The sequence below is a fragment of the Cynoglossus semilaevis genome, chromosome 11, assembly GCF_000523025.1.
Source record: "Cynoglossus semilaevis isolate Cse_v1.0 chromosome 11, Cse_v1.0, whole genome shotgun sequence".
Lineage (NCBI taxonomy): Eukaryota > Metazoa > Chordata > Actinopteri > Pleuronectiformes > Cynoglossidae > Cynoglossus > Cynoglossus semilaevis.
Window position 1 is genome coordinate 12,407,110 of NC_024317.1, and position 13,893 is coordinate 12,421,002.

Here is a 13,893-nt window from a genome sequence, read left to right on the forward strand (position 1 = left end):
AATGCAAACCCCCCCCCCCACCCCCACAAAAAACAATTGAAAAAAACCCACAAATCTTTGGCAACGAGAAGCAGTAAGTTGGTCTGTCTTTTCATTGTTTCAAGAGTAATGAAGTATGGAAGTAAGGCGTACGACTCTCCGTCAGCTCCAGCTTCCTGACCCCGCGTCTCCTCTTAAAGCTGCTTCCCTTTTGGAGGCTCTCCTCTCCTCTGCGTTCGCAGGTTCAATTTCCCCAGTGGTTTGTCTCACTTGAAAGGCCGAAAAAGTACGTGTGGGCCCAGCACAATGTGTGCATGAGCATGTTTACCATTAGGTGTTTGCGTGCATTACATACGCCTGCACATTTGCTCATAGTTATCTCTGTATGCATGTATATGTATGTGTCCAGGCGACACGCGTGATGTATTTGCGTTCACGTACGTCCGGGCCTGGTCGGTCATGTTTGTGTGTGCCTGCATACATTTGTGCACTATTATATATACTTCTGCAGGTTCGCTCGTGCTGTGTGCACCTTGTTTGCATGTGTGTGTGTGCTATGTACGTGTGTGTGTGATCCATAGGTAATGAAGCAGTTGCTACTGGCAACATCTTCAGTCTCTCGTCGTTTTTTTTTCTTTTTTTAATCTTATTTGATGCCTTTCAAACACAACAATTTTTTATTATTATTATTATTTGAGCTGAACATTTAATGAAGTCAGATCTCCAACAGTCCACTGCTGTTCTCCACTCCGTTTGGCGTGCCGGCCTTCTCCTCCCCGTTGGTTATCTGGTCAGGATTGGTGGGTACGGCGCCGGCGTTGAGCTCCGCGGCCTCCTCGCCCCGAGGATCCGTTTCCCCCTCCACGGCTACGCCTTTTCCCTGCATGGCGGAATCTGCGTGAGTCTTCTGGTGCTTGGACAGGTGGTCGCTACGCGTGAACCGTTTGTTGCACAGGGGGCAGGTGAACTTCTTCTCCCTCGTGTGGGTGCGCACGTGCCGCTCCAGTTCGTCCGAGCGGGTGAAGCGCTTCCCGCAGAAGAGCCAGTTGCAAACAAAGGGCCGTTCGCCGGTGTGCCAGCGCAGGTGGGCTTTGAGGTGAGAGGCCTTGCCGTACACCTTCCCGCAGCCCGGGATGTGGCAGCTGTGGACCGGCTTCTTCCTCAGAGAGGCAGCGGAGGCTCCCAGCCTCTCCAGCTCCTGACAGTTAGGGCAATCGCAGGAGGAGCGAGTGGGTGTGCCCCCTCCGTTGTAGCCGCCTGATCCCCTCGCAGGCTTTAGGCCCATGGGACTCTCGATCAAACCTGCGCTTGGCACAGGCTTGGGCTTGTACATGTCCTGGGGCAGCATGTGCTGGGAGGGCTGAAGGAGGTGAGAGGAGGAACCCAGCCCCACAGACGGGTAAGGAGCCGGGTTGAGGGGCGTGAAGTCGGTGCTGTAACTGGATATCTGTGGGCTCAGGGATGCTTGCGGCGCTACAGGCTGCAGGGACGCCTGAAGACCGCCGTCGCTCTGGGGTTGCGTCGCCGACAGCCAGTTGGTGTTGGAGTGGACGTCCCACCAGGAGGACGTCGCGTTCGCTGGGGCGGCGGTGATGCCGGGGTGGATGCCCGCTTTATACCAGGAACCGTATGGATGCGTCATATCCAGTGAGGTGTAGACGCTGGTGAGGCAATCGGCCGTAGCGTGGGTTTTGGACACTAAGAGAGACGGGTCCTGGGAGACGGAGGTCTGGAAAGAGGGGGAGAAAGGGTTGTACTCTGTAGAGTAGCCTCCGGCTGAAGGAGGGGGGCTTCCAGTGGGTGTCAGCAGCCCGCCACCTCCTCCTCCTGCTCCGGCTGTGGTGAAGGAGCCAGTGTAGGAGTCCGCCAGACCGCTGCCGTCTGCGGCGCGTCCGTTCTTAACAGTCTGCAGGTCAGAGGTCATGGTGTAGGGCTTCTTTACTGTAGCGATGCTGCCGGTCTTACCGGGTGTAGCCGAATCCCTGACGGGGCTTGTGCTGCCAAATTTGTTACAGGTAGCAGTTAACATAGCCAGGGGACTGGAGCCATAGCGTGTGTCTTCCTGTGGAGGAGGAGACATGGGAGAAAATGAGACTGTCTGTCTGCAGGAAATGGCTGCTGCTGCTGCTGCTCGCTGCTGCTTCTGTCAGTGTCAACTCTAATAAAAAACTTATGTCCGACTGCCACCGCTGGCTTTTTCTGCTCTCGGTTTTCAAAGCGGTCAGGGCAATTTAAGGCACTGAATGTTTACTCTTCAGAGGGTTCGGCCCTTGTCAGCAGAGGCAGAATTCCTTCGCTCTTTTGTTTGTCTTTAAACCATTGTCTACAAGCATTTTCTCCGCGCTGCAATAATATTTGTTTTGAAATTTGCCAAATCTTTGCCTTGGGGAAACGGCACGGCATTATGATCTGTAACTGTGTCTTAGTCACGGATATATTTTTTTTTATTTTCTCATCTAATTACAGCCATTATTGCCTTAACTATTGCACTTTTTTGTACAATGGCTAATTTAGTTTACAGTGTAGCGTTTGTTTGCTGAGCTTAAAAATTGAAAACGGCATTTTATAAATTTCTCTCCTATGCGTCAACGCATCTAGAAAACCATTAATTTATACAGTTTTGTTTTTGTTTGTTTGTATCAAATGTTTATTTCTGATATATCCACTCTCCACGTGGCAGGTCACCAACCCGGGGCCACAAAAGGCCTCACTCCTGTTTCACTGACCACAGTATGCGTTTATTGAACTCATTATTTATAAGTTCTTAACCTACAACACAGAGTAAACTTCATTTACGGTTCACTCTAAGCTGTTCATGTGCTGGACATTGTTTTATCAGGGACAGCACGCTGACAGCTCCCAGAGTTTGAATGCGTTACAGAAAACTTTAAATTTGCAAAATTGAAAGTATCCTTATGGCTCATGGGCAGAAATTTCCATTTTTTTTCCCAGTTTGCAATGTGAGAGTGTGTTATCTCCGTATCCGTCAACAGAGAAATGTTCTTGTAAATCTTGTAAATTTCCAATTCCGGTTCTTAAATAAATACCTTGATAATTGAAACGAATGCCACCAGAGGTCATAAAAACAACTGTGTGGACAAAGATGTAAAAACCGAGTAGTTTCACTAGTTTTCTGAAAAGAAAAAAAAAATCAGAAAAATCTGTTTAAATTATTATCTTCGTGCTAATTATTATTTCAACGAATTCTGTTTTGACAACTCTCAAATAACGAGCCAATCACGAACGTCATCTGAACCCTTTGCAAATGATTAGAGTAGACATGTCAACGACGTGCTCACGTAAGGAAGGAAGAACATTCGAGAAGATGGAGGAAATAAATGTACTTACAATTACATTCCCTACCTCCAGAATAGATGCGGCCATCCCTGAGAAAGAAAATCCTAAGGAAGCTGAGGGGCAGCGGGAGAAGCGCAGCTCTGAGTCCCGGGACACTTTGGAAGAAGTCGGGCTGTAACGCGGGGATGTGTTTTGAGGCTCAGGGAGAACCGCCCCCTAATTACAGGCTCGGGGCTCTTTGAAGACTCGCTAAGAAGCAATAAAAACTCCAGTGATGGAGCGAGACGCACGGGATTGGTGGATTAAACCGAGAGGAACATCCCACCTCCCCAAAACCTCTCCGGCAGTGTCGGATGGTTTTTCAAGACAAACGCATGAATGGGTTCCTCATCAATCACCATGTGGACGTTACTTTAACTTTAACTGGCTTTATCTGCCCCCCAGCCCCCGGTCCAGTGGAGACTGGGGCAGCGGAGTACTCCACTTTACTGCATCTCCAGTAACATCATAAACCCAGGCATATGGACAAACGCAGGCATGAGTGGTTTCACTATAGACATGTAAATAAAACAGAGTCTCCAGCGAGCGAGATGAATAACAGCATGATCGGCCTGAGCCACAGAAATAAATACTAAATAATAAGATGACCGAGTCTGTGGTTTCCAGCCCAGCTTTTATTATTCTGGTTTCAAGCCTCTCTCTCTCTCTCTGTCTGTCTCTCTCTCTGCTTTCAATATACTTTAAGGCAGTTAACTGCTTTTCTCGACATTAATTGTGATGGTTTAAGAGTCTGCGCTGCAGAGGGGAGCGGAGGAGGAAAGGATCGAGTCATCACATAAAATAAAGAAGAGATTATCGCGTCAAATAAAATGAGTTCATACGGAAAAAAGGAGAGGGGAAGTGAACTGGCAGCGCTGTTTCCTCCGCCAGGAACAGAATGAATGAAAAACAAAATAGAGGGGAAAAAAAACATAAAAAACGAAACAAACAAACAAACAAAACAGAAACAAAAAAAATAAAAAAATGACAGAATAGATTAACCTATATTGACAGAGTTATTTGTCAGTAGGATTTTAAATCTGTTTGAACATTTTTTCCACGTCTAAAATATGAGACACAGGTTAGTTAGATTATAAAGGAAACTGTAAAAAAAAATGTTGTTTTTATTTAATTTTGACTGTGTTTGAATGCCAAGCAATGACCGTGAGCTCCTGAGTAAAAGTCAAAGAGAAATTATCAAACAATTTTTTATGTTATTTGTTTTACATAAATTTATAGTTGATAGATGTGTAATTCGTTGTTTTTAGTAATACCCAACTACACAAATGATGCTTTTAAAAACATTACTGTAAATAAACTGTCATAATTATTATTATATTATATTGATACTTTATTCTACACCATTTTCAGAAAAAAAGGTTTTAGTTTAGAATAGGTGAGGAAAAAAATCTTAGTAAATGAATTCATATAAACAGGTAAGAGTGATTTATTTCAAACTCATTTTATTTGGTAAGCATTCAAAAAAATTAGAGGTTGATGTATTTTAAGCATCAAATGATCGTATTAACATCTTGGAAGTTTACTGGCACCAGGTTGTTTGTCAAGTTCAAGACTCTTTGCAACCTTGGACGAGTTGTGCCAGAACATAACACGCCGCTTCGTGAACGTTGCAAGATACTTGTTGTCTGTCAAGTTAAAACGTTGTCTTACAATACGTTTGTGTCATTCAAACCATCTGTGCAAAACAGCTAATGGCAGAAACAACTGCTGAATGTGTGGACCTTTGAGTCGTTGTACAGTATTGAACTCTCGGAGGCTGAGTTCATATTTTACTTCAAAACAAAAGCTAATCAGAGTTCAATCAACGTCAGATGCAAGGACAATAACGTTGACGCAGATGCTAAAGCTAAAGCAAAAATTAAGTGTTTCGCGTATATTTTTTTATTTCCAATATTCATCAAGCGGTCGGATTGAACCACCAAATGTGCCGTTTCTGGCCCACGGGCCGTATGTTTCACACCCCTGTGCTAAAGGCTAAAAAAGATATACATATAGTGTATGTTCCTGGGCTGGCCAGCCTGCAGTCAAGATTTACTTCCTGTTGTAAATTCCTGGCACGAGACAAAGACGTGAATTGAAATGTCATGACCACAGACTGTGGAGAAGCCTAAGTCTAAAACGCAGCAGACAACAGCCAAACAATGTTTGTACAAAACTGCATCAAATACTATCTTTGGGTCAAATATGACTGTAAAGAGTGTGACTGTCACCAAAAAAGACAGGGACATCTTTGTAATCAAGTAAAAATAGCCATAGTTAAGTCTGCATGACAAACAAATGTTGAAGCACCTCTTAAAAAAATAGAGATTTTTATATTTAATGGACCTTACATACCTTTCTGAAAATCATTAATTTTGTTTTATTTTGAATAAACCTAAATAAATGAGAATTGGAGTTAAACAATTTTAAAATAATGAATAGTTTTTTAAAAATTTTTCAAACATAATTTCACTTTATTTGAAGAAGTCCAAGGCAGAAAAACAATCTTATCTCAAAAACTCTCCATTTATCGGATTGCATTTCGTTAAAAAAGCTGATAAATCTCAACCTTTTAGTCTCGGGAGAGATTCTCAGCGCCTTTCCGTAGGCGCCTCCATTTCTGAAGGAGAGCGCAGAAGATTAAAATTGTTGTCAAAAATAAACATATAATTTCTGTCCTTATTTTCTCCTCAATTACAGGGCATGGTCAGAGCTGGGCTTGTCGTTCTGGAGAGTCTGGCCCTCACATGAACACAGCGACTATATTTGGCAGTCTGTTCTCCAACTGACCTTCATTGCTTTATTTTCTTATTCCAGAAGGGGTGTGAGTAGAAGAACAAAGGCAGCAACATGCAGGGGTTTACGCTGTCACACACTCCTGCGCTCACGTAAACCCGTGGAGGCCTCATTTCAATGCGAAAGCAAAGAGTTCCACGACACCTGCTGCGTATCAGACCCAGAGGAGATGCATCCAGAAACGTCTTCTGTGGCTCAGTCGCACTTTTACTCTGTCGAAAACCTTACAAATACACATTTGAACCTTACAAAAACGTGAGCGTGAACCATTTCATTCCCCACACGTGTTCCTGCGGGTCTTTAAGTGAACTGTTCCTTTTTCTCCTCGGTCTTCATTAATGTCGAACGTTTTGCATTAAGGTGAAATGAGAGGGGAAGTTAAAGCTGCTGCTACGTTCGTGAAAAGTGGTCGCCAACGGGCTGTTTCTCCTTATTTTTATAAGTCTTGTAGTAATCTAAAACGTTGGCGTGTTCCCATTTACAGTTCCCTTCAAAAGAGAGCAAGTGAGATCTATAATTAGGGAATGCGTTAAGTTCTTAGCAGCCTCTTCAAAAAGCTTTCTCTGCTCTATTTACTATTTTCTGCCCTGTGTGGTTTGGATTTTTGGGTACGTACAGTAGGCACCGCCAGCTTGATGAACATCGCGGCGTTGGGTGGGCACGATTATGTTAACCAGGCCTGATTATATGCTTGGTGTCGTTATTGTCCATATGACTGCTATCACATGCATTGGTAGTTACAGGTTTTTTTTTTGTTTGTTTTTTTCTAGCTTTGGTACCACGTCAGCCGGAGTCTGCTTGGAAATTCGACGAGATAAGAGATACGTGAGTTCTTGTTTTTATTCTACTTTAACCAACCCGGTCTTTCAAAAAAACATTTTACTACTAAATATGACAAAATATAAGTGTTTTCCTATTTTTATATATATATAATGGCATGAACCTACTGAACTTCTTGCTTTTAGGAAATCTACTTTTTTATATATATAATGGCATGAACCTACTGAGGTTGAGTCTTTCCAATCACTGTGTCGTGGCCCATTAGCGTGCCGTACAGTGATTCCCAATGACTGTGTCGTGGCCCATTAGCGTGCCGTGAGACACCTCCATAGGTGAACCATGGAAAATGGTCGACTTTTACGACTGTTGTATTGTTGTCTCTGTTCATGTATGTTTCAGCAACAAGCAAAAACAATGAAATCCTCTTTCCTTAGATGATATATTTCATTATATTTACTTATTGAGACATCTTTGTTTGGTGGATTACCTTGGGATTCTTCTAATGTCAAATATGTGCCATGGCTAAGGAAAGGTAGGGGAAAGATCGGACTTTTATTCACTGTTTTGCGTTGCCTTCAGGTGTAGGTTTTTTCTTTCAAAGTTGGATGATGAAGGTTTGTTGCTCCTGATGTTTGTCAATGTCCAGATAATGCTAAAAAGAGTTCCGTTTGTATTTTAAATTAGACATCCTAGACTCAAATCAATCATGGCCCGTATCCAATCCAAGAGCCCGCAGCTCTGAGGCGCTTCTGAACGAGGGATCAGAAACTTTGTAGTAATTTTCTTTCATTTTCACAGTTTTAACAACAAATGAACAGTTACTCGGTTTGTCACTGAATCCGTTCAGGGTCAAGTGGGGTGAGGTGAGGGGCTTGAGCCCGTCCCGTAACTCAGCAGGCTTGAGTTGGTCGCACCCACATACAGAATCAAACGCCCAGAGCACACTCACATTTGCACCTTGAGTAAATTCAGAGTGGACGGGTAATCAAATACTGAAGAAAATGTTTTGAACTATCGGAAAATAGAGAACATGAAAACTCCTTACAGAAATACCCAGACTGGATCAGTGAGCCAATCGTGTTCTTGCTCTAAATGCTAACCGCTAACCATCCGACTGGATGACTTGGTGGTGATAAAAACCTGTCTCGATGACGGCGTGAATAAATCGTATGCCGTTTACCGTGGACACCCGAAATGACAGGCAAGTCTTGTTTATGTGGATTGTAACTGAAATAACGGGTTTTTCTTCTCAGAAATAATTTAACTTTAGTTGAAAAAGCAGAGCGAAATGATCCAAAGCCTCTGACAGACACGGTCTCATCAACTATACCAGCGGTCAGCTTTTCCATTTCAGCCTTGTTTTTCTTTGAGCCGTTTCACTTTGGCGAAGAATTCTTCTGGTTGTTCTGCTTCGTAGGAAATGAAACCACTCCTAGTGACAAGTGGACAGAAGTGATGGCGGTGCAGTGTGCAGTTTGTTTGCTCACATCTACTGTAATTCTTCAGCACACAGTGAACTTCATGAAGGCAACTCGGCTTACGGTTTCGTGTTTCACTGCCGAGGTTCGCAATCAGAAAAAAAAAGAAAAACTGAGAGGGCAAAAGTTTTAGTTTAGAAAATTGAACCTTGATCTCAATGGTTTTGATTATGTCTGTATTTTTTTTTTACCATCTTCTTTAAGTCATGACATTTTCAGGGAGATTTTATTCAGGTAACACCGCAAGATTAGAGGCGGGAAAACTAGCGAAAAACTAGTGCTGCTAATCTTTACAACATAACACCCAGTAGGTGGCAGTAACACAATTCAAAGTATAGAGAGCAACTGTGAAAAAAAAATAAGAGAGAAGAACTACTTTTATTTAAATTAACGGGGTGTTATATTGGTGTTTATAGCACACCCTACAGGGGTGGCGGGGGCATGTCTATATTTTGATGTGATTTTTTTTTTTTTTTTTGAGAATGAATAGCCTTCTGTTTTTTACATCCAGTTTAAATTGGCCTCTTAGCATAAGGCCATTACAGCAACCCAGTAAGTGTGTATAATGGCGGATCAATGGAATATCTCGCCATAATGCATTTCCCTTGACATTCCCCTCTGGGCTGCAACCCTCAGAAAATTAACAATGTTAATAATACTGCGACGGAGGGGGAAAATTGAAATGATTAGATGTGTTTTACTTTGCTGCTGATGGAAATGTGGTGAGAGGGAATCAGGGTCAGGGATAGACTTGCCTTGCAGCATGACTCGGTGCTATTTTTCCAGGCTGTGTGGTCAAAGATTCAGGGAGCTTGTCAACGGAAAATGAGAGAGCGAGAAAGGAGAGGAGAGAAAGAGGGAAACATATAGACAGAGAGACTGGGGGAGAGAGAGAGAGAGAGAGAGAGAGAGAGAGAGACGGGGTTGTGGGTTGAATGATGTACCGATGAAAATCATGGACGTGTAAAACTGCTGTGGACGCTGCTGACTGCAGCATCGGATCGTCTTCCGTCAGGGGTAAGGAAAAAAAAAAACAACAAAAAAAAAACAAACCAGCCATGACTTGCTTCTAATAAAACGACCTGCTCGGCTCAGGCGGTCTGTCTCTATTTTGGAGTTTGTTGGTGGTTTTGAGTAATTTGACCACCAACATGTTGCATTTGAGCCAGTGGACAGAACATGCTCGGTCACCAGACGTGCTGATAATCACAAAACGATGAGGAAAAAAAGAACTAAAGTAAACCTTTCCCTATATGGACTTTTTTTCACCTCCCTTAAACTTGGTGGCCATTAGCGTGGATAAATGGAAAACAAATACCTGGAATTCATTCATAAGAGATACACTAGGGGGAGCTAATCCAAGATTATTTCATGAGAAGTGGCTGGTCTGGGAAATGCAGAAAAAAAAAATTAACAAACAACGAAAACCAAAAAACACGATACACTGATATTTGTATCCGTATTTATAGTTATTTATAGTAGTTCAGAAACCAAATAACACGATACACTGATACTGATATTTGTATACGTATTTATAGTTATTTATAGTAGTTCATTTAAGTAGGTTTGCAATGACTACAAGTCAGTCAAAAACAGCCATTTTATGATTACTTCTTACAAATTATTTAACTCTCTCTATGTGTGGAAGCCTCAATCATTTCATTTCAAAATTGCGCTTATTCAAGAAAAACCTGATTTTGTGTTGTACAGTTCAGCTTCAAGATACGAGCTCCCTGAAATATGAGTTTTCCAAGTTACGAGTTAGCAACTATTGCTAGATTTTTTTCTCGTGATACGAGGAAACATCGAGTTGCGAGTGTTCCATCGAGCTCCATTTTTCATCATCACAGTCTCGGTCACTGTCCCCCGCTGGGTTGTTTTACCTGTCGCTATATTTTTCTCTTTCTTTCCATCATCTAAATCGAGTCCTCACTTCTCCTACTTTAGCGTCCTCGTCACTCTGTCTCGCTCACTGTCCCTCGCTGCGTTATTTTACCCATTTCTATAACAATAATATAAAATGTTTTCTTTATTATTATTTGATATTATTAATATATTTAATAATAATAATTCAATTAATTAACAGTATATTTCTGGGGGGGCTGGAACAAATTAATTCATTCAAATTCGCTGGAATCTCCATCTTTACGTCCTGAGCGTAAATTTGGATCATTTTAAATATCCTTTGTTTTGTTTTTTTTTTGTTTTTTTTCGTCGTGTTTAAAGGTTATTACATCCAAGTATCAGCCTGAAAACCATCGAGTCCATCTACTCCCAAACAAACCCTGGTCCACCGCCTTCTTGCTGTATACAAGTCCGCACGTGTCCTGTAATCTCCGTGTCTGTCAGGCAGGCCTGCGGCCACCTAATGACCCCGACAGGCGTCATGCATGCAGTGGAGCAACGATGGCAATGACAGTCTCCTTCAATAATGCTTTATACACACTTTACCAAATGAGAGGGACACAGAGGGATTACTCTGCTCTTGACTGGACTCTGCAGACTAAAGTCACGGTACAGTTCAATGCTGTCATTGTCATTTGCATTCAGGTTTAAATGACGACAACCGCAACGATAATCTCCCCGGAAATATGGTAGCCTCTGGGTCTGTATCGTACACTCATTCACTCTCGTGAATTTGTCCACTCCTGCATAACCGATCGCTTCAAACGTCAACACTGTATGTTAATGCAATGGTTCCTAAACTATCTCTAAGTGGCGCCCCCTTTGGTTCATAAGAAAATTTTTGCGCCCCCACCCAAAAAACCCCCAATAAAACAGGACACATACGGACACCAAAACTTCGTCCTCTGCTTCGAGTTTGTGTCGATGTGGGAGTTGCGTCAAAAACGTGTCCATTTTATGCTAGCGATGCCAACTTTGGTCAGTTAGCGGAAGGGAGATTTTGTGAATGGGTGGGTGGGGTGCTACGGCTGCTCTGAGAAGATCGAACCCCCCCCCTCCTCGGGGTGTGCCCCCCACTTTGGGAACCTCTGTGTTAATGTATGGCTTTCTCCACCTTCCCTACAATTAAAACATTTCTTCATTGAAAACTAGCCTCTGTCTTCGGGTGCCTTTCTCGAGGCGCGATATGTAAAATCAACGTTTTTCTTCCTTTGTTTTTCTTCCTCAACCGTCTGCTTTTTCTCCATCTCTGTGATCTCCGTCATGTCGGAAGGTGCCGAGCAGGACCGTTAGACCAGAAGGCAGACCACCGCCCGCCCCGCCACTGCTGCTGGTTTGTACATATTTAGTCAGTGCCCCCAGACTCTGACAGCAGCTGGTGCTGAGGTTAGGGTGGAAGCTCATTACTCCTTGGTGGAGCCCTTCCAAAAAGAGGGAAGGGTTTTTTAAAGAGAGTAAATTGAGGGTTTTTTTTTTTTTTTTTTGGTTACTTTATTTCTTATGGCAGATCCCACTCCTTTACATTGTGTGATCTGTTCCATGTGTCATTCGTGTGCCACCAGCAGTCATGTCCTATCCCCTTACGCTGGAAATGACTTACATCCAGTCTGAACTGATGGATTTTCCACATGCTTAGGGTCGCAACGAAAATCAAAAATCAAACCTAATACCGTCCTACGGCTCTAATATATACATATCTAAAAAGGTTTGTTTGATTAATTTTGTGAAATATCCTATTGCCCGGTTTGACGGTCTCAAACTGATTGCATTACGAACAAAATCTTTTTGGATCCACTTGAGTCCTGCGGTTCAACACTCTCAAGACAAAGCCTCCGTCTCTGCAGAGAGAATTGTTCAAAGCTTCACATTTGATGTTTTAGTGCCATAACGATGTGGTTTGGGGTGGGGGGGGGGGACTGGAACCATCGTTTATTTATGAGAGATTGCACTGCAGGAGAGACGGCTAACGTCTTCCAGTGGGTCAGAAGGCTGCGTTGGCCTGCGTTCTAGACGGGTGACCAAGAGTATCAGATGTCTCTGTCTATTGAGTGATTGTGTGGAGCAGAAGTGAAGTGTTCTTGACTCGCGTTTCCTCTTCTGGAGAGTGGACTGATGTGGGGACTTCCTGGCGATACTGATCAATCGAGCGAGAGCCGTGCAAAGCGAGGTCAGAGAGACAGCGGAGCCGTGGATTAGCGCGGGTTTAAATGCTGAACTCGGCGCGTTGTATCAAAATCCAGATTTTTGCACATTGGAGCTGGAAAAAAGGAAATGGTAAAGAAAATAGCTTGGGCGTACAATCCGTAAATAGAAAGACATTATAGGTAGGTAAAATAAGCAAGTCGTACCTTAAGGAGACGTATTACTTCTAACCTTAAACCCCTCAAATCAAAACAAAAAGTCCTGGCCGCACCATATGTGTGCAGGAGGAAGCTCGCGTCTCCTCTCCTTTAGACCACCCAATGTTTTACCCACACGCTCTCCTGAAAACACGGAGGCCGTGCAGGTTTGTGTCTGCTGCTTCACGACTTCACATATTTCACAGGGTCTCGGAGCTGCTTTTATTGTGTTACGTTAATCTCTTCTTTTATTATTTGGAGGAACCCCAAACCTCACAAGTAAAACAGGAAAGGTATAAAAGTGTGACAGGGATGTGGAGCTGATCGTGAATACAAAAAGTCGATGAAAAATGAAAAAAATTAAAAAGAAACGGCGGGTCGACGACTTAAATCTCGTGGAGTCTGATGTGATTTTCTTCTCAGTTTGTGTCTGGGAGATAAACATTTTCCCCACACTGACTCAGTCTGCCTGAGCACGAATGTAGAAATTCTCCCAACGCTCAGGGCACTTTGACTGAAAATAAAGAAGAAACCTTCCTTCCTTCCCCCCACTTGCCTGAAGCCACAGTATGTGGTCGACTCTGGTGCTGCTCTAAAAATGGCAGGCGGGCGGCCTCGGGAGAAGCCCAGAACAGCCTCCACCGTAATGGCCGTGTGGGTGTGGCCCCTCGTAGATGGCTTTTGAGGGGGCCCCTCCCGGACGCCCGCACCCCTTGCCAGCGCCCAAGGGCTCCAGGCTGCCTGACCAGAGACACCGCGATGCGGCCCACGCTGAACCCAGGCCGAGCCGGGCTAGTGTGGGATGGCCTAGGCCGGGATCAGGACAAGTGCAGCAAGTTCCTCCACTACTGCCCTCTGCTGGGGACAGACAGAAATAAGGCAAACGCTTGGCTGGGAAATATAGACACAACGCAACGGGTGCATTGCAAGTACACAATTATTTCAAATAACAACGCAAGGACAAAACAATTACAGTCACAGGGTCTTTTGAGAGATTTTATATTTCAGCTTTATGATATGATATGATTTATATCTTGTCAAGGCTGGATTGTGTTTTGGAAGTAAACAGATCAGACTTCAACACACCCAGACAGCCATAGGTGCCTGGTAAAGGCTGACGCCTGAGCATGAGACAATGAAATGAGCTGCTATTATGCCTGCTGCCATTTCCACTGTTTTAATGTGGTGGAGTAGACGCTTTAATCCTTGAAAGGATCTCTGACGGTTCAAACAAACACTGTGCAATGCCATGTATGTATCATCGGGTAGGGGAAGCCTGT

General features: G+C 43.6%; 2 protein-coding genes across 3 annotated transcripts in view; both read right to left on the minus strand.

The window, feature by feature from the left end:
- LOC112487730 (transcription factor Sp7-like) overlaps window positions 1–301 on the minus strand; it is a 1,496-nt gene extending 1,195 nt beyond the window's left edge. The window contains exon 1 of the mRNA XM_025060062.1: window positions 250–301. Coding sequence (XP_024915830.1) covers window positions 250–301 — 52 coding nt within the window. The remainder of the gene's footprint in view (window positions 1–249) is intronic.
- sp7 (Sp7 transcription factor) lies at window positions 16–4,393 on the minus strand. Of its 2 annotated transcripts, none has more exons than XM_008320624.3 (2): window positions 3,343–4,393; window positions 16–2,041 (listed from the first exon to the last, which is right to left on the minus strand). In XM_008320624.3, the coding sequence occupies exons 1-2, from the start codon at window positions 3,361–3,363 to the stop codon at window positions 695–697; spliced, it is 1,368 nt and encodes a 455-aa protein (XP_008318846.1). In that variant the 5' UTR covers window positions 3,364–4,393; the 3' UTR covers window positions 16–694.
- Between the last annotated feature and the right edge of the window lie 9,500 nt (window positions 4,394–13,893).